Here is a 26,461-nt window from a genome sequence, read left to right as displayed (position 1 = left end):
TCTCTGATGATCTAACCTGGACCCAACATATTGATGCAGCTACAAAGAAGGCAAGACTGTGGCTGTATTTCATTAGGGGTTTGAGGAGATTTGATATGTCATCAAAGACACTTACAAATTTCTACATATGTACAGTGGAGAGCAACTTAACTGACTGCATCACCGTCTGGTATGGGTGGGGCGGGGGTGCTACTGCACAGGATCGAAGTAAGCTGCAAAGACTTGTAAATGTAATCAGCTCTGTAATGAGCACTAGCCTCCATAGTATCTAGGACATCTTCAAGGAGCGATGCCTCAAAAAGGCAGAGTCCATTAAGGACCCCCATTGCCCATTTCGTGCCTTGTTCTCATTACGATCAGGAAGGAGAGACCGAAGAGACTGAACAACTCGGGAACAGCTTCTTCCCTTCTAACATCCGATTCCTGAATGGAGATTGAACCCATGAACATGACCTCACTACTTGTTATTCCTATATTTGCACTATATATTTAATTTAACAATTTAATATATACTCGCCATAATTCTGTTTTCTCTCTATTATGTATTGCATTGTACTGTTGCCACAAAGACGACAAATTTCATGATGTATACTGGTGATATTATATCTGATTCTGACTAATAGTACATAAAACTAGCAGCAAGATCTAATCAAAAATAATTATTTTTATATCAAAGTGGTCCAGCATTGTCTGTTGCTTAATTGAATAACTTTAACAAAATTGAGATAATTTGAAAATAATTTGATTTTCTACTATACAAAAGTTCTATTTAATGAGAGTGGCTATCCAGGAATGTCAGGAAAAAGAAAGTAAATGCTTCATGTCAGCTATTTCATTATATAACTGATAGATTAATCATAATAGCCTAGATAATACTAATAATAAAAGTTCTTGATAGGTGATAATCAGGAGTCAATTGACCTTGAAAGATCTGAGTTGAAAGTATTTTTGTATGTAGAATGATTATAGCCCATAACAACTTTGCACAGATTTGTTGCATAGTCATCTTCACTTAACCAGCAAATTTTAATAGTTTGAAAGAATTTATTTAAGAACTGAGCTTTATTAACCATGTGAACTGCTGAATGAGCAGATTTAGTCTATTAGCATAATTCTGCATTGAATAGTACTTTTAATTTGGTAATGTGTCTGCCAGTTCATATTATATGCATAGAACTATTTATCTCTCAGATTATTGTTCGATCAAGACTTGCAACAGAATTTATTTTCACAGGGAACCTGTGCTTTATTTAGGTTATGATTTTGCCACCTTGAACTGCTACAGTCCTTTTGACCTCTAGGGTGCTGTTGAAAAGTGAGATTAAGACAGACAGACAGACATACTTTATTGATCCCAAGAGAAATTGGGTTTCATTACAGCTCCACCAAGAATAGTGAAGAAATATAGCAATATAAAACCATAAATAATAATAAGTTAATCATGCCAAGTGGAAATAAGCCCAGGACCAGCCTATTGGCTCAGGGTGTCTGACACTCTGAGGGAGGAGTTGTAAAGTTTAATGGCCATGGGTAGGAATGACTTCCTATGCCGCTCAGTGTTACATCTCGGGGGAATGAGTCTCTGGCTGAATGTACTCCTGTGCCTAACCAGTACATTATGGAGTGGATGGGAGACATTGTCCAAGATGGCATGCAACTTGGACAGCATCTTCTTTTCAGACACCACTGTCGGAGAGTCCAGTTCCACCCCCACAACATCACTGGCCTTACGAATGAGTTTGTTGATTCTGTTGGTGTCTGCTACCCTCAGCCTGCTGCCCCAGCACACAACAGCAAACATGATAGCACTGGCCACCACAGACTCGTAGAACATCCTTAGCATCGTCTGGCAGATGTTAAAGGGCCTCAGTCACCTCAGGAAATAGAGACTGCTCTGCCCCTTGTAGACAGCCTCAGTGTTCTTTGGCCAGTCCAGTTTATTGTCAATTCGTATTGCCAGGTATCTGTAATTCTGCACCATGTCCACACTGACCCCTTGAATGGAAATAGGGGTCACTGGTGCCTTAGCCCTCCTCAGGTCCACCACCAGCTCCTTAGTCTTTTTCACATTAAGCTGCAGATGATTCTGCTCACACCATGTGACAGAGTTTCCCACCGTAGCCCTGTACTCAGCCTCATCTCCCTTGCTGATGCATCCAACTATGGCAGAGTCATCAAAAAATCAGAAATGATTTGTGTCCAAAGATAATTAAAGAATACAGTGTACTTCTGAGTCCAGTTTTGTGTAGATTTGGAGAGGAACATGTATATGGTGGTATTCACGATGCCTGACTCTAGTGCTTGATCGTTTATAGAAGTCTTGGCTTTGTCAAAAGTTATTGGAACAGTGCTTTGTGTGGATGGTGCACACTGTACCAGTGGAGGAGTGAATGGGGGTTAGGGAGATGACTTGGGTACCCAAAAACTCAGCTGCTTTGGCTGGAGGGTGTCAACCATTGTGTTGGACTCAATCAAGCAAGTGCAGAATACTTCTTCAAAATCCTGCTTTGATCTTGATGGTGGTGGAAAGGGTGTGAGAAGGGTGAGTGTCTCCCCATGGGATACCCAGACTTTGAGATACTCTTGTACATGGCTGGAGCAGCTGGTTTTCTTGTTACATATCAGCATGCTGATGGTGTGGAGCAAGATGATAGTAGTGCCAGTGAAAAGCTTGGTGAAAGTGAACATTGCTGGGAACTTGTCTAGTGTGAATGTTATCTACCACAAATCTCCCTGTGCTGTGAGTTTTCAAGTGTTTTCAGCTGCTTCATCTGCTGATTTTTGGGCTGTCATTATCAAAAATTCCATGATCTGGCCTTGTCGTAGAAGGTAGATTATTGATCAAGATAGTTAGGCGTTGGGAAATGCCCTGATGAACTCCTGGGATGATTAACTCTCAACAATCCTAATCAGCTTCCTTTCTGTGAGGTTTAACTCCAGCTATTAAAATGCTGTATCAAAGGTGGTGATGAATCAGCGTACAGGAGGGAGTTTGAAAATTTGGCTGAGTGGTGTAATAACAACCTCTCACATAATATCAAAAAGACCAAGGAACTGATTGTAGATTTCAGGAGAGGGAAACCAGGGGTCCATGAGCAAGTAATCATCTGAGTTGGAGGGATACGATAACTTTAAATTCCTGGATGTCACTATCTTAGAGAACTTGTTCTGGACGCATCATATAAATAAAATTATGAAGAAAGTATGACAGTGCCTCTACTTCCTCAGGAGTCTGCAGAGATTCGACATGCCATCAAAAACCTTGGCAAACTTCTCTAGGTATGTGGCGGGAAGTGTACTGACTGGCTGCATTATGGTCTAGTATGGGAACGCTAATGCCTGCTGTACAGTTTTCCACTCAAACGGTAGTAGATTTGGCCCAGAAAATTGTAGGTAAGACCCTGTCAACTATTTGAGTACATCTACATGAAAAATTGCTGTAGGAAAGCAATTTTTATCATCAAAGGTTCTCACCACCCAAATCATGCTCTTTTAGATAGATAGATAGATAGATAGATACTTTATTCATCCCCAAGGGGAAATTCAATGTTCCTCCAGTATGATATCACATAAACACAAGACAGACCAAGACTAACTGACCAAAAAACCACATAATTATAACATACAGTTACAACAGTGCAAAGCAATACCATAATTTGATAAGAGCAGACCATGGGCACGGTAAAAAAAAGTCTCAAAGTCCCAGATAGCCCATCATCTCACGCAGATGGCAGAAGGAAGAAACCTCCAACGTGGCAAAACTTCCCGATGCAGCCTCTGGAAGCACCCGAGCACAGCCAACTGTGAGTCCGTCCGAAAACTTCCGACAACTTCGTGCCTCCGACCAGCCCTCCGACACCGAGCACCGAGCACCATCTCTGCCGAGTGCTTCAACCCCGGCTCCGGCCACCAAGCAACAGGCAAAGCCGAGGATTCGGGGCCTTCCTCTCTTGAGATCTCTCCGATCGCTCAGTAGCAGCGTCAGCAGCACAGGCATGTCAGAAGTTTCGCCAGATGTTCCTCCGTGCTTCACACATCCGTCTCAATCAAATCAGGATTGTGCACGGCCCCTACTTACAGATAACGGATATCTGCAGATGTTAGAAACACACACAAAATGCTGGAGGAACTCAGCAGGCCAGGCAGCATCTATGGAAAAGAGTAAACAGTTGACGTTTCGGGCTGAAACCCTTCATCAGGACTTTAAGTACAGTTACAACTCCTCAATCATCAGGCTCTTGAACAAAAGGGGATAACTACACTCATTCTACTTCTAGTAATCCCACAACCAATGGTCTCACTTTAAAGACTCTTACTTCATGCTCGTCATTTATTGCTATTTATTTATATCTGCATTTCCACAGTTTATTATCCATTGGTTCTGTTTACAGTTGCTGTTTTATAGATTTGCTAAGTATGCCCACAGGAAAAAGAATCTCAGGATTGTATCTGGTGGCAAGTATGTACTCTGATAATAAATTTTACTTTGAACTTTGCTTTGTGTTTTAACCTGCTTGCCTTGAAGTCGAGATAGGTTGCTCCCACCACAATGTCAGTCCAGAATTGGACAGCAGTTGCATGAGATTCATCTCCTTGCAGGCAACCACTAAACAAAGAAACCCAATAGAACCCATTGGGAAATACAGACATCAGTGTGCAGAGAGAGGGCATAGAAAACAAATTAAGCAAGCAGCATTCAGAGCTGGAGTTCACAACACACTGCAGCCGATCCAGAAGTCTACTTGTTGCAGGTCACAGCCTCAGTCGAGCACAGAGATGAGCAAACCCTGTAGGTCAGTGAGTTGAACTGACCCACTTCTTGCCTCTGACACTGACCCCAACCATTTCAATCTGGCCCGGTGCTTAAGTTGTCCAAACTTCGGGTCATTCCTTGCCCACAGGTTCAGGTTCTGCTGCTTTGATATGGCCAGTACCCGATCTTTCCAGCTCAGCTTGATTCTTAAATCGATCAAATCTCTCATCTATCCTCACCTCAGCCCTGTCGCATCGAGTTGCTTCCAAGTCCATTCCAGCCCGGATATGCTGCAACCATCCTGTCCCAGCGAGACTCCATCAACACGGCAGAAGCGTCAGAACGTACTGGTGATTCAGCTCAACTTCACCAGGGAAGCCACAGGTCACCACTTACCAGAAAAAAATGTGACTAGCAGTATTTAGTTGCTTTTTTTGTTCCATTGGCCACCAGCAAGTAGTCACTTAAACCAGTCAGCCATGCCATTGTAAACAGGGACACAGTGAACAGATTACTGGAAATTAATGGTAACTTAATAGCACCTTCCATCATTTTTCTAATTATTGTGGTTAGACTGATAGGGTGTTAGTTAGCTGGATTTGATTTGTCAATAGGTGAACATTAGCTAGGCAGTTTTCAGATAGATGCTGGAGTTGTATCTGTACTGGAAGAACATAGCTACTGTAGTCAGGTTGATGTCTGGATTCATGGCCTTTCATGTCCCAGTGCTCTTAGCCATTTCTTGATATTACATGGCTGAAGACTGGCTTTGGTGATGGTGAGGATTGCAGAAGGAAGCAAGGGGAAATCAACCATGTGGCACTTGTGCTCAATTGTACCATCTTCAGGACTTGGAATATCTTGCAATCTTCCACGTCCTGTTTGCTCTTTTCAAAGGGGGTGGTATTCATTTTCACATCAGACTGGATAGGTGATGATGGGGGAAATTTGTTTCTGATGTAGTTGTGATTGTATGATGAGACCCTCCTATCAATGATATCAATATAGATAACAGTGGAGCTGCATTTAGCATCAGTTGCTGTTGCCTGCACAGATCAAAATGGGGCTCTTTACTGAAACTTTGTAAATGAGAAAAACAAAAAACAGTGCTCCCACAACCATTGATCTCTCTTTTTAGAACTCTTTATCTTGTTATTTCATGTTCCTGTTATTTATTTATATTTGCACTTGCATAGTTTGTTGTCTTCTGCACTCTAGTTGGTCTCTCATTGATCCTGTTATTGTAACTATTCTATAGATTTGCTGATTATGCCTGCAGGAAAATGAATCTTGGTTGTATATGGTGACACGCAGGTACTCTGATAATAAAATTTACTTTAAACTTTGAGAGCATCAGAAACCTGTGAGATGTGAACAAGGAATGGTGTATCGCTTTAATATTTAAAATGAGATTCTGTTGAGGAGTGATACTAAGTTTGAATTTCATTAATGATTAACAAGCAGATTGTGTACAGACACAAAATTAACTGATGTTTTGATTAATTAAAATGGAGACAGAGGAAAATGAAATGAATTCCATGAGAATTTCAAATCTGAAAGCACAAACTCCATACATGTAAAAGCTGATCTTTAATGCCAGAAGTTGGAAATTGTGAATTAAAGTCAGGGTAGAACAGGCTGATGTGCTGGAATATCTTGAGATGAAGAAAGGAGATGTGCTGGAAGTTTGGAAAAACATCAAAATAGTTAAGTTTCAGAGCTGGATGCGATAAACTGCAGGTTACTATGGGAAGTGAGGGAAGAGATTTGCTGCATCCTTGATCTTTGTAGCCTCACTGACCACAGGAGTCGCAACAGAAGAATGGAGGTGGCAAATGTTCAAGAAAAGTAATAAGGGTAACCCTGGGAATTATTGACATGTGAGTCTTGTGTCAGTAGTGGGCAAACATTTGGACAGGATTGTTAGAGATGGGATTTATGAGCGTTTGGAGAAGGAGAGTCTGATTAGGGATAGTCAGCATGACTTTGTGCAGGGCAGGTCATGTCTCCCGAGCCTGGTTTGAACTCTTTGAGGAAATGTCAAAGCAAATTAATGGGAGAGCAGTGGATGTAGTGTATGTGCATTTTAGTAAAGTATTTGACAAGGTTCCCCATAGGAGACTTGTTCAGAAAGTCAGCAGGGATGGGATCCAGGGAAACTTGGCTGTGTGGATTCAAAACTGGCTTGCCCACAGAAGCCAGAAGGTGGTTGCCAATGGGAGGGTGTTCAGTCGTATTCCACAGGGATCATTTCTGGGACTTCTGCTCTTTGACATTTATAAATGACTCTGAGGAAGTGGAAGTAAGTTTGCAGATGATATGAAGGTTGGTAGTGTTATGGATAGTGGAGCAGGTTATCGTAGGTTACAAAGGGGCAATGATAGAATGCAGAACTGAGCTGAGTAATACCAAGCGGTGTTCAATGTGGTAAAGTGTGAAGCAATTCACTTTGGAAGGTTGGCAAGTCAAACTTGAAGACAGCATACAGGATTAATGGCAGGGTTCTTAACAGTGGAGGAATGGACGGATATTATGGTCCACGTCATAGATCACTTAAAGCTGCAGCAGAAGATGATAAAGTGTTTACGAAGGCACCGGTGTATTGGCCTTCATTAGTGGGGAGATTGAGTTCAAGGGCCATATGCAGTAATGTTACAGCTCTATAAAACTGGATAGACCACACTTGGAGTATTGAGTTCTGTTCAGGTCACCTCATTATAAGGCGGATGTAGCAGCTTTGGAGGGGGGTTGCAGAGGAGATTTACCAAAATGCTGCTTGGATTAAAGAGCGAGTCTTGTGAGGATTGGTTGAGAAGCAAGGGCTTTTCTCTTTGGAATGAAGGAGGTTGAGGGCGAACTTGTTCGTGTGAAAGATCATGAGAAGCCTATAGAGTGGACAGAGAGAGACTTTTTCCTGAGGTGGAGATGCTAATATGAGGGCACATAACTTTAAGGTGTTTGGAGGAAAGATTAGGAGGAATGCCAGAGGCAATGTTTTCACAACGAGATGCAAGTTTGTGGGATATGCCTCTGGAACGGTGGTAGAGGCAGATACGTTAAGGACATTTAAGACATTCTTAGATAAGTACATGAATGAGAGATAAATGGAAGACTATTTCAGAGGGAAGGTTTAGAGTGGTCTTAAAGGAAGTTGAAAGATTCACACAACATCGTGGGCTGGAGGATCCATACTGTGTTGCACTGTTCTCTGTTCTAACACTGTGCCACTTGACGGTACTCTCCAAACCTTCATTATGTTTAAAAGTGAGTCGGATGCTGTTTGGGATTCATTAAATGTCCTGTTGCCAATAATTTCCAAGTGGCCCTGTTCATCCATCCCTGCTGATAAGATTGATGAAGTTGCTCTCTGATGTCCAGAAATGAGTGCAACTAGCTTTGTATTGTGTTCCAATCTGATATCTGTAGATACAACCAAGTGCCCTTGAAAATGTTGGGAACATCTTATTCTAGTTTGATAAAAGAGAACTGGAGGAACTACTGTTACAGGGACTTCCTTATCATCTTTATTAGTCTAGAGCACTTACAACATTCATGGAATCACAGTACAAGGTAACAGTAGACTAAAATGGTTTTCTATTTGCTAGGTTTTGTTTGTCATGCTTCCCTGAGGATCAAGTAATTAACCTGCTGGCATCAGTCGATTAAGGGCCCCTGTATAGAAACAACTGTATTAGAACAGCAGATGGCACTGTAGGCTAAAATTCCTTCAGGCTTTGCCTGAGCTGTGAACTTTCTAAGGTGGCTTTTACCTGAAAAATTTGTAAAAGGACAAGGCCTCAGCAGCAGACAATATCCCTGCTGAAGTTCTAAAACTTGACAGTAACAAACTTAGGTCACAAATCCACGGGCACCTATACTACACTGGAGAAAGAAAACAGTCAGTTTCTTGTAATTTATTTAACACATAACAGCAAAGGCAGATATTGATGATCAAATTCAACACCGCCTTCAGTGTATCAGCTGAGGAAAACTGAAGATCAAGACCAGGTGCAAGGCATGAGTACCAATGATCCTTGCTTCCTCAGAAATTCTGGCATCGATCTACCTATAACAGACACCTCAAAGCACCAGAGGGGGACTGCAAATGCTGTTTGCACAAAATCCTCCAGATCCGCTGTCAGGATAAGCAAAAAAAAAACTGTTGGGCCAATATCCACAGGAGTGTAGTCCTAGTTACATGCATTGGGCTGGCAACATTCTCGTGCCTCCAAGGGATTCTCTATTCCAACAATAGAATAGGAAGTAGAAGATGATGAAAAGATGTTTCTCAGACTGAAAACCCATGATTAGTTGTGTGCCCTAGGCCCATCACTCTTTGTCAACCATTGGATGAGAATGTACAAGGCATAATTTTTAAGTTAGCAGATGACAATAAAATGGCCAATTATCATAGGCAGAGAAGTTGATTATCAGGAATTACAAGGGGATCTTGATCAGCTGATAAAATGGGCTGAGGAGCAGCAAATACTGTACAGCACCCTGGGGTGTTGACCACAGAGGGGCTGAGGAGAGCAAGTATATGGCTCCATGAAAGTGGTGTCACAGATGGACGGGATGGTGAAGGCTTTCAGCACACTGCTCCTTATTGGTCAGGGAATTGAGGAGGAACGTTATGTTGCAATTGAGCAAGATATAGGTGTACAAGCATTTGGAATATTTTGTCAGCTTTGGTTGCGTGTGGTAGGGAGGTTGCTATTAAACTGGAAAGGGTGCAAAAAAATTGAATGAAAGGCTGAGTAATGAGGGAGGTTGAAGAGGCTGCCGACTGAATTCATTGGAGCATAAGAGAATGAAGGTGATCTTATAGAAGTGTACTAGGCCATGATGAGCATCAATGGGGTGTGGGTGAGTGCACTCAGTCCTTTTGTCCCCATTCAGAATGCTGGAGCAACTCAGTAAGACAGGCAGCATCTTTAGATTGGGGGGGAAGTGGGGGAAGAGCCAATGCTTCGGGCCGGGACCCTTCATCAGGACTGAAAAGGAAGTCAGCAGTGTAAGAAGGTGGGGGAGGGGAAGGAGTTGATAGGAGAGGCTGGGTAGGGGAGGGAGGGGATGAAGTGAGAAGCTGCAAGGTGATTGGTGTAAAATATAAAGGGTTAAAGAAGGCATCGGATCATGGGAGACGGGGAAGGAGGAAGGTCACCAGAGGGAGGTGCTGTCAGGTAAGGAGAAGCAGGGTAAGAGGGGAGCTGGAATGGGGAATGGAAAAGTTTAAAAGGTGGATGGGGAGAAATAACTGGCAAGTTGGAGAAAGTGATGTGCATACCATCAGGTCGGAGGCTACTCAGACAGAATGACGTGTTGCTTCCCCAGCCTGAGCGTGGTCTCATCATGGCTGTAGAGCATTCTGCGCGCATGCAGTGGGCCTCAAAGTGTTTTGTCTGCCACGTGCATGAAGGATCTGGAATGCATTTTCAAAGTCTGGTGAGTACTTAATGGTAGTGGGGTCTCAGATTAATTCCTTGGAGTAGTGAATAGAAGTGTTTTAGAAGAGGAAAGACCACGTAGCTATGTGTCCGCGGTTGTAGTGAAAACAAGGCCTGAAGCCATGCTGTCGCCTGTCTACAGCCACTGGGAGAGCAGCGTCATAGCCAGCAAACACCACTGGGGGCAGTATGGAGCAGAGTCCAGCCTGTGTTGGCATTGCCCGCACGTTTGCTCGGCAGAACAACGGACTCGGTGCGGACTGTATGCATACGTGATTTGCGTGAATGTATTTCACTGATATCCTATGTTCTTGCTATCTTGTATGTGCCAGGATGAGGCCTCAAGCTGTAGAGTTGCCTTACGGCTGCCAGAAAGGTATTGAGACTGGTGACATTGGGGGCAGTGTGCACGGTGTCCAGGCTGGAATCGGTGCTGCACCCCCCCCCCCACCCCCAGTGTTTGTTTGGCCAGAAGACAAGCACTGTTGTGAAAATGAAGCGGTCGGGACTGGGCGGGGAGTCCTGATGAAGGGTTTCAGCCCGAAACGTTGACTGCTCCTTTCAATGGATTCTACCCGACCTGCTGAGTTCATCCAGCCTTTTTGTACATCTTGATTTGACCACAGCATCTGCAGCGTACTTTGTGTTTGCTAAGCACTGTTGTGGTTGTCTGCAGATTTCGGCAGTATTGGATGACTTGGGTTTAGACTTTTTTTAAATTGTGTGGCTGTATCTTTCTGCCCTGTACGTGCTATGTGTGCTTTGTGCTGTGCGTGACTTCTGGTACTGTGTTTTGCACCTTGACCCCGGCTGGAGTAATGTTCTCTCATTTGGCTGTTTTCCTGAGCATTCATGTGTGGTTGAATGGTAATTTAACTGAGTTATCGCCTTTGCTTATTTCTGTAGTTATGGAATCGGAGTTCTGATTTCTGTGCAAAGGAAGTGAAAGGACAAGGGGGTGTGATCTTGCCCTTATTTCTGCTCTTAATATCAGCAATATTAAGATGCATTGATATAAGGAATATTCAACAAGTGTTACAGTGCCTATTAAAAGTATTCACCCCTCCCCCCCCCCTCAGTTTTCATGGTGTGTTGTTTTACAACACTGAACCACAGTGGATTTAATTTGGCTTTTTTTGGCACTGATCAACAGAAAAGACACTTTTGTGCCAAAGTGAAAGCAAATTTCTACAAGTTGGTCTAAATTTATTACAATTACTTTGTGTTTAATAATTTCATAATTACTCACCCCTTTCAAGTCAGTATTGTGTATATGCACCTTTGGCAGCAATTACAGCTTTGAGTCTGTGTGTATCAACTTTGCACATCTGGACACTGCAAATTTTCCCCATTCTTTATAAAATTGCTCAAGCTCTGTCAGATTGCATGGAGATCATGAGTGAACAGCCCTTTTCAATTCCAGCCACAAATTCTCAGGTCTAGACTCTGACTTGGCCACTCCAGGACATTAACTTTGCTTTTAAGCCATTCCTGTTTGGCTTTGGTTTTATGCTTGGTGTCATTGTCTTGCTGGAAAACAAATCTTCTCCCATGTTGCAGTTCTCTTGCAGACTGCATCAGGTTTTCCTCCAGGATTTCCCTGTATTTTGCTGCATTAATTTTACCCTCTTCTTTCACAAGCCTTCCAGGTCCTGCTGCAGTGAAGCATCCCCACAGCATGATGCAGTCACCAAAAATGCTTCACGGTAGGAATGATGAGTTTTTGATGACATGTGGTGTTTGGCTTATGCCAAACACTGCGCTTAGTCTGATGGCTAAAAAGCTCAGTTTTGGTTTCATCACGCTATAGGACCTTCCAGTTGACTTTTGAGTCTCCCACATGCTGTCTGGCAAACTCCAGCTGAGATTTCATTTGAGTGTTTTTCAGCAGTGACTCTCTCTTTGTCACTCTCCGATAGAGCTGTGACTGGTGAAGCACCTGGGCAACAGTTGTTGTATGCGCAGTCTCTCCCATCTCAGCCACTGAAGCTTGTAACTCCTTCAGAGTTGTCATAGGTATCTTGGTGGCCTCCCTCACTGGTCCCCTTCTTTCACAGTCACTCAGTTTTTGAGGATGGCCTGCTGTAGGTAGATTTACAGCTGTGCAATATTCTTTCCATTTCTTGGTGATTGACTTAACTGTACTCCAAGGGATATTCAGTGACTTGGAAATTTTCATGTATCCATCTCCTGACTTGTGCTTTTCAAAAACCTTTTCACAGAGTTGCTTGGAGTGTTTTTTTGTCTCCATGGTGTAGTTTTTGCCAGGATACTGACTCACTAGTGGTTGGACCTTCCAGATACAGGTGTATTTTTACTCCAATCAATTGAAACACCTTGACTGCACACAGATCTCCAAAAGCGGATCTCCATTTAATTAATTATGTGACTTCAAAAACCAATTGGTTGCACCAGTGATTTTGTGTGTCGTATTAAATGAGGGTGAATACTTGTGCAATAAATTATTTTGTGTGTTATATTTGTAATCAATTTAGATCACTGTAGAGATCTGGTTTCACTTTGACACAAAAGAGTCTTTTTCTGTTTATCAGTGTCAGAAAAAGCCAAATTAAATCCACAGTGATACTCAAGTTGTAAAACAATAAACCATGGAAACTTCTGGGGTGGGGGGGGAGGGAGGGGTGAGTCCTTTTCTAAGCACTGTATGTACTTTGCTTCGTGATCTTTGCACAGTTCCATTATTCATCACTTGAAAATGAGGTCCCTACCACAAAATTAGCCATATTTCAAATTGAATTTGCCAGGTTCTGCTCTGTGTATTGGCTGAAAGTTTTCCAAATTGCGCATTTCAAAGTTGAAGGCAAATTTATTATCAAAATACATGTATATTACCATATATACTACCTTGAGATTCATTTTCTTGCAGGCATTTACTGGGAAAACGAAATACAATAGAATTTTATGGACAAATTGTATATAAACAAAAATTGACAATCAATGTGCAAAAGAAGAGAAACGGTGCAAATAAAGAGTACAGAGAGCGTTAGTTGTAAGAGTCCTTGAAAGGGAGTGTGTAGGTTGTGAAATCAGTTCAGAGTAGTGGTGAATGATGTTAATCACACTGGTGCAGGAGTCTGACGGGTGCAGGATGATGACTGTTCCTGAACCTGATGGTATGGAACCTAAGGCTTCTGTGCCTCCTGCCTGAAGGTAGTAATGAGATGAGGCATGGCCTGGATGGTGGCTCTTTGATGATTGAAGCTGCTTTCTTGAGACAGTGCACCATGTAAAAGCATCCAATACTTTGCCTGTGATGGATTGGACCAGATTCTGTAGCCTTCTCCATCCTGGGCATTGGTGTATTCATTACCCAGCCACTGTGTAGCCAGTTTGGCTTCTCTTCATTGAGTATCTATAGAAGTTGCTTAGTTGTGGCCTATAAAGTTTTTCCTTATCATAAATATTTAATTTATTATGCTGCTAACTACTGATGACCAATGAAACTGTTATAGTTTTTAATTATTTTCTCTGGTCATAAATATTGTTACTTGCACTTGAGTATCTCAATACCCATGTATAGCTTACTAAAGTAAGCATTGTAATAAACCTCTATTAATACAACAAGGGTTAGTCTTAAATACAGCATTGATTCAGGCTCTTTGGGCCACTATGCTTATGCCAGCCATGATGCCAATTTAATCCTATTTGCCTTGTACATGCACTGTGTCCCTCTATTCCTGCCTGTCTGTGTGTCTGTCTAAATATTGCTGTTGCATCCAGCCCCTTATCTCTCTCCACTTAAAAACAATAAACAAAAAAGCAACTTGCCATACAAATCTCCTTAATTTTCTTCCCCCTTCTCTTGCTAAACCTATGATCTCGAAGTATTTAAAATTTCTGTTTGGGGGGAGGGTGCAGATAAAAGGCTGACTGTCTACCCTGTCTAATCCCCTGATATTTTTGCAGCATCTCTCTCCCTCTGATGCTTTACAGAAACCAATCCAAGACTGCCCTACCTCTTGTGCCTAATACACTCCAATCCAGGCAACAACCTGGAGAACCTCTTCAGATCCTCAGCTTCCTTTCTACAATGTGACAACCTACATAGAACTGCAAACAATACTTAATATGACCGAAGCAAAACATTTATACGCCTGAAACACAACTTCCAGACTTTAATACTGAGTGAGGCTGCCGATGAAGGCAAACATATTACATGCCGACTTTCCCACCCTCTACATTTCTGCTGCCAAGCTTCAGGGAGTTATAGATTTCTAGCCCAGAATCCCTCTGTACAGCAATACTCCTGATGGTCCACTCACAAATTTAGTATACATTTTCCTTGTACTTGATATTCCAAAATTGAAAACTCCATCTACCATTTCTCCATGCAGCTTTTCAACCGATCTGTATCCTGCTTGCCTATTTATTTGACAACCTTCTGCCCCATCCACAACTCCACTTTTGGTTCTGCTGTCAGCAAGCTTGCTGTTATACTCTATAATTAGTGGGCCATCAGTTAATCGGTGCAGTTGCTTATTTGGGCCAACTCTTAAAGAGCAAAAACTAATTGAAAACAACCAAGATGCCGTTCATTCATTTGGGATTAATTGGAGCAGCAGACTGTTACTGAACAGATTCTGACTCGTCATTTGTGTGCACTTGCATAGCTATTGCATGGTGAAACTACACCGTACTTAGAATGAGCAGTTTTTAATTAGCATCAGTTGCATGTGTTTGTTTTCAAAAGGCTGTGATTTTTTTGTCACTGATCATTGGTGAGAAATAAGAAGTAAGGCAATTCAAAACTGTTTTGCTCACTGTGATTTCAAGCATTCAGGCTTGGAGATGCCAGAAACGGCTGAGAGTGAAAACTGGATTATTTCACTACTTCAAGTTAGGAACTGCCAAGATATTGTCAATCACTTTGAATGTTGCAATGAAATAAAGATTTAGAATTTACAGGCATTGAAAGGATTGTATGAAGGCAGTTCATTATCTTCATTAGGTATCTGTGCTGATTGTGTTCGTCAAAAGAACATGGCAGCGTACAGGTACACGAAATGAGTTCCATCTTTGATAGCACTTGGGAATGAATACAGTTTTATAGTTTTGTAGTAGTATTGATAGTGTGCTAATATGTTCTGTTTCATTTAAGTATGTAATTGGTGACTCATTTGAGTAGTAGTGTGTCTTTTTAATACCTTTTTAACTATTTCCATGAAACTGGCTAATTGTTGTAGTCACATCATTGAGCAAAAATGTACTGGTCCCATCGTGTCCCAATTATCTGGAATTCGCTGTAATTGCTTCAATTTGAATGGTAAGATCTAAGAATTTGATATTATGATCTATTATCAAGCAGAAACCTGAGTGAGATTGAAATTTCAAGCCAGCAGTTTAAGTAATTTGTTACAATGCAGTTTGGCAATTAAATTAATCTGTCAAAATTGCATCATTGTTTGAATAGTAGTTTCAAATGGGATGCAGATTAAATCTTTCATCTTAATGCAGTAAACATGACTGCTTTCTTCCTCCTTTCCTTAGTAACAGTAATCTGCTGGCTGAATGTGTGTAGGCAATAGCCACAGAAGTACAATAAAAATATATTCAAATAAAAATGTATGAAATAAAAGAGAATTACGGAAATTAATTTATCTCAGTTTCAACTACGTATCATGTAGACCTTTTAGTGTTTGTGGCTCTGTATCTAGTGATTCTAGTTATCTCATGAGACCAGGGATGTTAAAAATGCTTTTATAGAGCTAATCTAATCTCTCAACAGTTGCTTTCATGGTAAAATGCTGCAAGAGGTAAATAAGGATGTAGACTGACTGGACGAACCCATATGTTGCTAACCATGAGCGTTAGTTCAATATTCTAGTGATTGTTCAAAATATTTGCTGTTGTGATGAATCTTTTCCAGTTGTGCATGCCATCTTTCTGGCAGTGGTTGGATTTGTAGTACAGACAATTTCCAAGGGGCCTTATTTTGGTTGTACCTTACCAATTCTCATATTTGCCTTTGTTCAAATGAAGACCAAAGCATTTCGTATCTACTGTTGAAGTGTTGCCTGCCATTCCCTTGCACTTCCAGTTGCGGGTCCGATACTGCTTTATTGCCCACCTGTACTGTACCGCAGAACTATGTGTAGTAGAGTACAGGGAGACCAGAATGTGCACATTTTCTCGAAGTGGTTGCTCTGGTAGAGAAAGTGGTGAAGAAGGCCTCTGGACTACTTTTGTCATCACTAGCTGTAGTATTGAGTATGAAAATGGGGTGTCAAGTTACAGGTGTATGGGACTGCTGCTGGAATATTGTGCCATTCTGACCGTCGGACTGTAGGAAGGCAACATGAGCTAGAGAAGGTGCAGAGCAGATTCAGAAGGAGTTTGGTGGAACTGGAGGGCTTGAGTTAGGAGGAAAGGTGGGATAGACAGTGACTGTTTTCTCTACAATCAAGGAGGCTGAGTGTGGCCTTAGAGTGGTTTATAAAATCATGAGGCTTGTAGGTTTGGGGGGGGGGGCAGTCACATTTATTTTCACAAGGCAAGGAAGTCTAAAACTAGAGAAGAGGTTTCAGGGCTGACGGGAAAGATTTAAGAAAGGGTGACGAGTATGTGGATTGAAGTGGTAGAGGCAGGCACTATTATCTCATTCAAAAGACTTGGACAGGAACTAGGATAGGAAATGTGTTTTGGGTTACTGGCCAAACACCGGCAAATAGGACTGGCTCAGGCGGGCACCTTGATCAGCATGGACGGGTGGGCCGTAGGGCCTGTTTCCATACACTGTGACATTATTGCTCGATAAATGGCACACAGTGAGGATGTTTGAGGAGTCTAAAGCCAGGATCATAACCTCAGAATTGGGAATGAGAAGGGTGAACATTTTTATTTTTTACTCAGGATGTGGTGAATCTACCCTGAGACTCAGAGACTGAGCTCGTGTTGCACGCTGAGAGGCCGCCTGTACAGCTGCTTGTTAATGCTGCTATCGAATCAGCCAATCGTGTCACAGCAACTTGATGCATACAAGCGTGGTCAAGGTATTCTATTGTTGTCCGGACCAAACATCAGAATGGGAAAGAAATGTGTTCTAAATGACTTTGGCCATGGAATGACTTGGTGCCAGATGGGGTGGCTTGAGTATTTCAGAAACTGCTGATCTCCGAAGATTTTCATGCACAGTTCTCTAAAGTTCTGGACAGAATGGTGTGAAAACCAAAAAAACATCAAGTGATTGGCAGCCTTGCTGGCAAAAATGCCTTGTTAATGAGGGAGGTCGGAGGAAAATGATCAGTTCAAGCTGACAGGAAGACACCAGTAAGTCAAATAACCGTGCGTTACAACAGTGGTGTGCAGAAGAGCATCTCTGAATGCACAACGCATTGAACCTTGAAGTAGATGGGCTACAGCGGAAGACCGCACTTGTATTCTCAGGGCCATTTTATTTGGTATAGGAGCTAGCTAATAAAGTGGCCACTGTGTGCAGATTACTAGACTTCTAAATATTAAGGTATTTGAGGGATATCAGGATACTGCTGGAAAATGGCATTGAGATAGTAGATCAGTCATAATCTTGATGAATGGCAGCTGCTTCTATTCCATGTTCTTGTATTGTATGCCCCAGATCAATTCACTTCCATTGGGTGGGGGGTTATCAGATATAGTGGATGTTGTTTTTGCTATGAAGAACATGGCAGGCCTTGTTGTTAACCAATGCTGGAAATCCAAGCAACACACACAAAATGCTGGAGGAGCTCAGCATCAATGGAAATGAGGAAGGAGTTGGTGTTTCAGGCTGAGATCTTTCATCAGAAGCCCTGAAGGGTCTCAGCCCGAAACGCGGGCTGGTTACTCTTTTCCATAGATGCTGCCTGGCATTGGTTTGTGTGAAGTTTGACACAAGTCAGGTTGATTGTAAAGTGAATGATGGAGCCGTGACTGTGGTTCAGGAATTTGAGAGCAGAGGGTGTTCCCTATGCTATATTGCAATGCCAAATCTGTTTCTCAGTGAGGTGAGCTTTTGTTGGCCATGCTTTACAAGGGGAATATTTAATACGCAGTTTGCTACAGCTATAGCTCCTGAATGAGAAGAATCAATATGCAAGAGAAACGAGTTTACCACAGTTCTTTGTTCATGAGCATGTTCCAGACTGGACCAATTGCCCAGGAGTTTCAATCATTCCATGCTGTAATCTGGCAAAAGTTTGGCAGGAGTACAAGTGAAATTATAGTGATAGAACTAAATGAATCTGTTATAACTGTTCTTCACAAGCAAAAGAAAATCTGCAGGTGCTGTAATTCCAAGCAATTCGTTCAAAATGCTGGAGGAACTCTGCAGGCCAGGCAGCATCTACGGAAAAGAGTGAGCAGTCAAGGTTTCGGGCTGAGACCCTTCATCAGGACTGGATAACAAGATGAGGAGTCAGAGTAAGGAGGGGGAAGGGGAGGATGAAACACAAGGTGAGAGGTAAAACCGGCAGGTGGGGGTGAGGGGGTGAAGCAAAGAGCTGGGAAGTTGATTGGTGAAAGAAATGCAGGGCTGCAGAAGGGGGAATCAGATAGGAGAGCAAAGAAGGCCATGGAAGAAATGAAAGGTGAAGGAACACCAGAGAGAGGTGAATGGTAAGGAGATGAGGTGAGAGATGGGAATAATGGCAATACCAGAAGTTTGAGAAATTGATGTTCCTGGAATGCCCCCCTCACCATTTCCCATGTCTATTTCCCCCCTCACCTCTCCTTATCTGCCCATCGCCTCCCTCTGCTCCTCCCCCTTTTCTTTCTTCCATGGCCTTCTATTCTCTGCTATTAGACTCCCCTTTTCCATCCCTGTATCTCTTTCACCAATCAACTTCCCTGCTCTTTGCTTCACACCTCCCCACCCCCCCAGTTTCACCTCTCACCTTGTGTTTCTCAATCCCCTCCCCCACCTTCTTACTCTGACTCCTCATGTTTTTCTCCAGTCCTGCTGAAGGGTCTCGGCCCAAAATGTCGACTGTACTCTTTTCCATAGATGCTGCCTGACCTGCTGAATTATAACCGTTCTTCCCTACGTTTTGTGCGCAGCATAATAACTTAACGATTTCACCTGAGACTTTCTTCATGAGATTTGCTTCACTGGTTTTAGAGAGATTGAAAAAGTACATGTAAAATGAAAAACTCACAAGCAGTTCTGGTTTCGATTGAATGCCCTTCTTGCAACCATTACGAACTGCAAATATTAAAAAATATGTACAGAAGTGACTGACTGAAGAGTTATTTCCAGCAGTTTTGTATAAACTAATCTCTAAGGATTTAATACACGTTTTGGATTATTAAATTTCTTTAACATGGCAAAAAAAGGGGAAAAAACTCAAAACAATTATGCTGAGCAGAAGTTGGCTTGTGAAACTAATATCATCTGTTTGTTTACAATTCAATCAGTATATTATTAACAAAGCAAGTAAAATATATGAATGAAACACTATGTTCTCGTCGGATTATGCGTAGGGTTATCCTTTTCTGTGTTTTTGTGCTTGCTTCTAAATAACCAAATATAATAAGGTTTCATTATAATAAAGATGACTTTCATTTCGAGGCACCAAAAAATGGTATGTTGTGATTTGGATCAGCCAAATAGAGAAACAGATTGCTTAAAATCATGTATGCTCTTTTAGTGCCCCCCCACCCCTTTTTATTTTAAATTCAACTACCTTGTGAGCAAATATTTCCTTAATTTAATAGAAACTTTGTAAGTATATCTCCCCCATGAAACAATGCTGTAGGTGACATTAGAAAGCTTCTAAGTGTTATTTTCAATTATTGTCTGGAGATGAAGTTTCTATCTCATTGCTATTAGACTCCTGAGTGGACCTGTTCCGTAACAAGAATGAACTCTGATCTCTCGTCATGAGCCATGCACTCTACTTGTCTACCTGCACTGCATTTTCTCTGTAACTGTAACTCCCTATGCTGCATTCTGTTGCTGCTTTTCTCTTTGTAGAACTTCAGTGTACTCTGCATGGAATGGTCTGTTTGGCTGGCACACAAACAAAAGCCTTTCACTATATCATGGTGCATGTGACAATAATAAACAAGATGCCAGTAATCAATTACCTTTAGTCTTTGGAAACTAATATTGGTTCAATATTATCACATGGGGGCTTGGCTTATTTGCCGGTCGAAGGCCATTTGACTGGCCTACTAAAAAGTTGCTGCTGCTCTTTCCCATCAGTTGGCTTGCGCGCCACGGCACTATTTTCTGGTTCTGGGCGCCTCGGGGGTGTAGAAATGGCATCTACAGCAAGCTTGGCGTCTCCTTTCATTGTCCCCGGGGCACACTTCACAGAACTATCAGAGAAGTGTGCTTCAACTTTGTACGCACTCTTACCTAAGTATGTTTGTTGAATATCTAGCTTTGTAGAACTTGTGGGGAGTTAAAAGTTTGGGCAAATCTTTTACTATTTCTTAAAAAAAAAATTGATAAGCTTATCCGTAGTCAGTATTTTCTGTTTCTCACCAAACCCATGATACTGGTTCCATGTTACAAACTTTTTCAACTGATAAAGTATCAATGTTTTTGGGAAAAGCATTATGTATTTATTGGATTCATTGTTTATAGTGTATACAGTGAAAGGATAGTTATCTGTAGAGAGTTATTTGATACAGGAGAAATTATTTACACTAGTAAGAGGGATTTAATTTGTATTGGCTATTTCTTCTCAGTTTCCCTTATGACATGCATTTTATTATGACAGGGCACGATTATATTAACTTGTGAAGAACAAATTACCAGAGGGATCGTGTTATTTTGTATTATTCTGGTGATGTTTGGTTATATAGATTTAATGATCTGTAAAGTTGTACTGTTGTGCCAACAGGAGTATTGCAGCTACTGACCATGAACCAACAGACGCACGAAAATCATTCCCGTGTTTCGACGAACCTAATAAGAAGGCTACATACACTATCTCTATAACACACAGTCCGCCTTATGAAGTGCTTTCAAACATGCCAGTTGAGGTAATTATGTGGCACTCCAAAATGAAAACAGACTCTTGCTGAAATGGATGGGTGGTAGTGTGGGAGGGATAGGAGCCTGTGGTATTACAGGAAAGGGTTAGCATGGGTTGAAGACTAGCTGGCAGAAGGCAAAGGATGAAATAAACTTGCCTTCTCTGGTTGGCTGCAGATAACCAGCAGGGTCAGTGTTAGGTCCTGTTGAATCTGGTGATATTGATCCAGGGGTTCCTTTGGAAATCAAAGAGGCATAAATATTGTTGCTAACAAGAGAAAATCTTCAGTTGCTGGAAATCCAGAGCAACACACAAAATGCTGGAGGAACTCAGCAGGTCTGGCAGCATCTATGGGGGGAAGCACAATCAACGGTTAGGGCTGAAGGGTCTCAGATCAGAGGATGATGTATTTTCTTTCTTGAGGTAGAGAGGGTGGATAAATCCCCAGGGCCTGACAAGAGGTTCCCTTGGACCTTGTGGGAGGCAAGTGTAGAAATTGCAGGCTTTTTAGCAGAGATACTTACAATGTCCTTAACTATAGGTAGGTACGGGAGATTTCAAAAATAGTTAATGTTGCTCCATTGTTTAAGAAAGTCTATAAGAATAAGCTGGGAAATTGTTGTTGCTGAGCCTGATGACAGTACTGGGTAAGTTATTGGAAAGTATTCTAAGGGACCAGGTATAGAAATATTTGGATAGTCAGCCTGGTTTATACATGATAGATCGTGTGTTATCAGGAAAGTCAATGAAGGAAAGGCAGTAGATGTTGTCTACATGGAATTTAGCAAGGCCTTTGACAAGGTCCAGCATTGGAGATTGGTCAAGAAGGTTCAGTCACTAGACATTCATGATGAAATAATAAATAGGATTGGATATTGGCATTGTGGGAGAAGACAGAGTGGTAGCAGATGGTTGCCTCTCTGACTGGAGGCCTGTAACTAGTGGTGTGCGCAGAAATCGGTGCTGGGTCCTTTGCCGTTTCACATCTATATCAATGATCTGGATCATCAAATATGCAGATGACACCAGGATCAGGGGTGTAGTGGACAGCAAGGAAGGCTATCAAGGCTCGTAGCAGGACCTGGACCAGCTGGAAAAATAGCTGAAAGATGGTAGATGGAATTTAATAAAATGTGAAGGATTGCAATTTGGGAGGACAAACCAGGATAGGTCTTAAACTGTGAGTGGTAGGACACTGAAGAATGCAGTGGAGTAGAGCGATCTGAGAAAACGGATCATAATTCTTTGAAAGTGGCATCACAAGTAGATAGGGTTGTAAAGAGAGCTGTTGCACATTGACCTTCATAAATCAATGTATTGAGTACAGGAGTTGGGATGCTATGCTGAAGATGTATCAGATGTTGTGACTAAATCTGCGAGTATTGTGTACAGTTCTGCTCGCCTACCTGCAGGAAAGATATGAATATTAAGAGTGCAGAAAAGAAATACTAACAGTCCTTCCAGGTGAGGCAGTGTGTCACCTGTGGATCAGCTGGTATTGTCTACTGTATTTGGTGCTCCCAATGTGGCCTCCTCTACATTGGTGAGACCCAGCTTAGACTGGGGGAATCACTCTGAGCACCTTTGCTCCATCTGTAACAGGCCAGATTTCCTGGTGGCCAACCATTTTAATTGCAATCCCCATTCCATTCTGACATGTCGGTCAGTGGCCACCTCTTCTGCCATGAGGCCACTCTCAGGTTGGGGGCGGAGCGCCTCGTATGTCTTCTAGTTGCCCTCCAACCTGATGGCATGAACATTGATTTCCCCAACCTCCAATAAGTCTTTCCTTCTCCCTCCCCCTCCCCCTTCAATTCCTCTCTCTGGTCCCCCCTTGCCTCTTCTCCTCAACTGCCTATCACCTTCCCTGGTGCTCCTCCTCCTTCCCTTTCTCCCATGGTCCACTCTACTTTCCTGTCAGATTCTTTCATCTCCAGCCCTTTACATTTTCTACCTATCACCCCCCAGCTTCTTACTTTACTCCCCCCCCACCCACCTGCCTTCGCCCATCACCTTCTAGCTTGTACTCCTTCCCCACCCCATTGCCTCCTTTCCCATTCATCATCCACTATCTATCCCATTCCTTTCCAGTCCCGATGAAAGGTCTCGCTTCAAAACATCAACTATTCATTTCTATGGAAGCTGCCTGACCTGCTGAATTCTTCCAGCATTTTGTATTTCTCTGGATTTCCCGATCTGAAAAATCTCTTGTGTGTACAAGGATGTTGCCAGGACTTGAGGATCTGAGTTATAGGGAATGTTTGAGTGGCTCAGGTCTTTATTCCCTGGAACGTCAGAAAATGAGGGGAGACTTGATAGAGGTATACAATATTATGAGGGGTATAGATGGGGTAAATGTAAGCAGGCTTTTTCCACTGATTGGGAGAGACTAGAACTAGAGCCTATGGGTTAAGGGTGAAAGGTGAAATGTTTTAAGGAGAATGTGAGAGGGGGAACCTCTTTCACTCAGAGGGTGGTCTGAGCGTGGAACGAGCTACTGGTGAAAGTGGTAGATTTGGGATTTGATTAAACGTTTAACTGAAATTTGGATAGGTACGTGGGTGGGAGGGGTATAGATTGGTTCGGGTGTAGGTCATTGGAACTAGGCAGTTTAAATGGTTCAACCAGGCCTAAATGGGCCAAAGGGCCTGTTGTGCTCAGTGACTCTATTTAAAGTGCATGACACCTACTGTAGGAAAGCTGAAACTTCCAGAAAAATATAGAAGCATCTATTCTATTACTGAGAATTCATGGAACAATTGTGGATATATACTGTAGATTAAATAGAAATACAAGCAAGCATAGGGAAGATTAGGCTGTGAGTTTTACGTTCTAATCCAAAAGTCCGCTACTTTTCACATAATGCTGTTAATTATCTGGGTAACAGAACTGATGGCTCGGTGGGCAAGTTTGTGGACGATTCAGAAATAATAGGTGTAGGGGCAGGGAGTGTTGAAACGGAGTCTGTGATGACTTGTACAGGTTTGGAGAATGGGCGAAGGATTGCCAACAGAACACAGTGTAAGGGAATGTATGACCGTGCACTTTGGTAGAAGGAATAGACTATTTTCTAAATGGGGAGAATATTCAGAATTCAAAGATGCAAAACATTTGGAAATCCTAGTGTAAGATGTCCCAAAGTTGATTTTGCAGGTTCAGTTAGTAGAGAGGAAGGCAAGATGTTAGAGCCCATTATTAAGGATGAAGTTTCAGAGTACTTGGAGGTGCATGATAAAATAGCCAAGGTCAGCATGGTTTCCTTAAGGCGAAATCTTGCCTGACAAATCTATTGGAATTCTTTGAGGAAACAACAGGTGGAATAGACAAAGGAGAGACAGTGAATGTTGCTTACTTGGATTTTCTGAAGGCCCTTTGACAAGTTGCCACAGATGAGGCTCCTAACAAGATGAGAGCTTGTGGTATTACAGGAAAGATACCAGCATGGACAAAAGATTGACATAAAATGTAAAAAGCAGTGGGCAAAATACTGATGCACTGCTAGTCATCAACAGCCAATTGAAAATGGGCCCTGTTATTTCCACGTTTTGTCCTCTGACCATCAGCCAATGATCTGGATGATGGAATTGATGGCCTTGTGACCATGTCTGCAGACAATACAAAACTAGGAGGGGCAAGTAGTGTTGAGGAAGCAGAGTCTGTAAAGGTCTTGCACATACAAGGAGAATGGGCACAGAAGGTGGAGTAGAGTGTAGGGAATCATATGGTGATGCAAAGTGGTAGAAAGAATTAAGTTATAGAATAAAAGAAAGGAGAATTGTGGTTGACAATGGGGAAAATAAATGGTGGAGCAAACTCAATCGGCCAAATGGCCTATTTCAACTGCTATGTCTTATTGTCTAATTAGATATATAAAGCACAATAAAGCATGTAAAGATATATTTCAGCCACGTGTTGATGGTACAATAGAAACTGGTTTCATTAACCTTTAATCTTACAGAAAGAGGAAGATGTTGGCGAAGGCAAAAAAAAAACAACATTTCAAAAATCTGTTAAGATGAGTACTTACCTGGTTTGTTTTGCTGTTCATCAATTTACTTACATGGAAAGAAGGTCATCAAGCGGTATCCCTGTGAGTAATTTAATATCTTGGGACTCAAGTACATTTTTATTCCAGAATGTTTATTGCTTTGCAAAGAAAGTATGATCTTTGTAGTCCCCCCCCCCCCACTGCTTGTTGGTTTAATATCATTGTTGCTGCAAAGCAGAAAATAAAAAATAATCATGACTAGTCTTGTGTTAAAGCTGCAATAACTGCAATTAGAAGTAATGTTGACTATGCATGTTCATATTGGATGCATAAGGTTTAAATAATTCCCATTGCTAAATTGCTGGTGCCTGGTGTTATGGGTAATGGTGCCCAAGCAGACTTGGTGCTAAGAGATCAAGTAAAGTCATTTTTATTGTCATTTCAACCATAACTGCTGGTACAGTACATAGTAAAAATGAGACAAAGTTTTTCAGGACCATGGTGTTACATGACACAGTACAAAAACTAGACTGAACTACATTAAAAAAAAAACAGAGAAAACTACACTAGACTACAGACCTACACAGGACTGCATATAGTGCACAAAAACAGTACCGGCATTACAATAAATAATAAATAGGGCAAGGTGTCAGTCCAGGCTCTGGGTATTGAGGAGTCTGATAACTTGGGGGAAGAAACTGTTACATAGTCTGGTCGTGAGAGCCCGAATGCTTCGGAGCCTTTTCCCAGACGGCAGGAGGGAGAAGAGATTGTACGAGGGATGCATGGGGTCCTTCATAATGCTGTTTCCTTTGCGGATGCAGTGTGTAGTGTAAATGTCCATGATGGCAGGAAGAGAGACCCCGATGATCTTCTCAGCTGACCTCACTATCCGCTGCAGGGTCTTGCGATCTGAGTTGGTGCAATTTCCGAACCAGGCAGTGATGCAGCTGCTCAGGATGTTCTCAATACAACCCCTGTAGAATGTGATGAGGATGGGGGGTGGGAGATGGATTTTCCTCAGCCTTTGCAAAAAGTAGAGACGCTGTTGGGCTTTCTTTGCTATGGCCTGGTGTTGAGGGACCAGGTGAGATTCTCCGTCAGGTGAACACCAAGAAATTTGATGCCGTTTACGATCTCTACCGAGGAGCCGTCGATATTAAGTGGGGAGTGGTCGCTCTGTGTCCTCCTGAAATCAACAACCATCTCTTTTGTTTTGTTCACATTAAGAAACAGGTTGTTGGCTCTGCACCAGTCCGTTAGCTGCTGCACCTCCTCTTGTAAGCTGACTCGTCGTTCTTGCTGATGAGAC

The 26,461-nt window shown here is 42.2% G+C and overlaps 1 protein-coding gene across 1 annotated transcript in view; it reads left to right on the top strand.

The window, feature by feature from the left end:
- Window positions 1–26,461, top strand: part of enpep (glutamyl aminopeptidase) — an 84,366-nt gene that overhangs the window by 16,850 nt on the left and 41,055 nt on the right. Inside the window, exons 2-3 of the mRNA XM_073043055.1 lie at window positions 21,027–21,168; window positions 25,120–25,251. Of these exons, the coding sequence (XP_072899156.1) occupies window positions 21,027–21,168; window positions 25,120–25,251 (274 nt within the window). The remainder of the gene's footprint in view (window positions 1–21,026; window positions 21,169–25,119; window positions 25,252–26,461) is intronic.

Source organism: Hemitrygon akajei, chromosome 4 (genome assembly GCF_048418815.1).
Source record: "Hemitrygon akajei chromosome 4, sHemAka1.3, whole genome shotgun sequence".
NCBI lineage: Eukaryota > Metazoa > Chordata > Chondrichthyes > Myliobatiformes > Dasyatidae > Hemitrygon > Hemitrygon akajei.
This window is presented reverse-complemented; position numbering and strand designations above follow the sequence as displayed.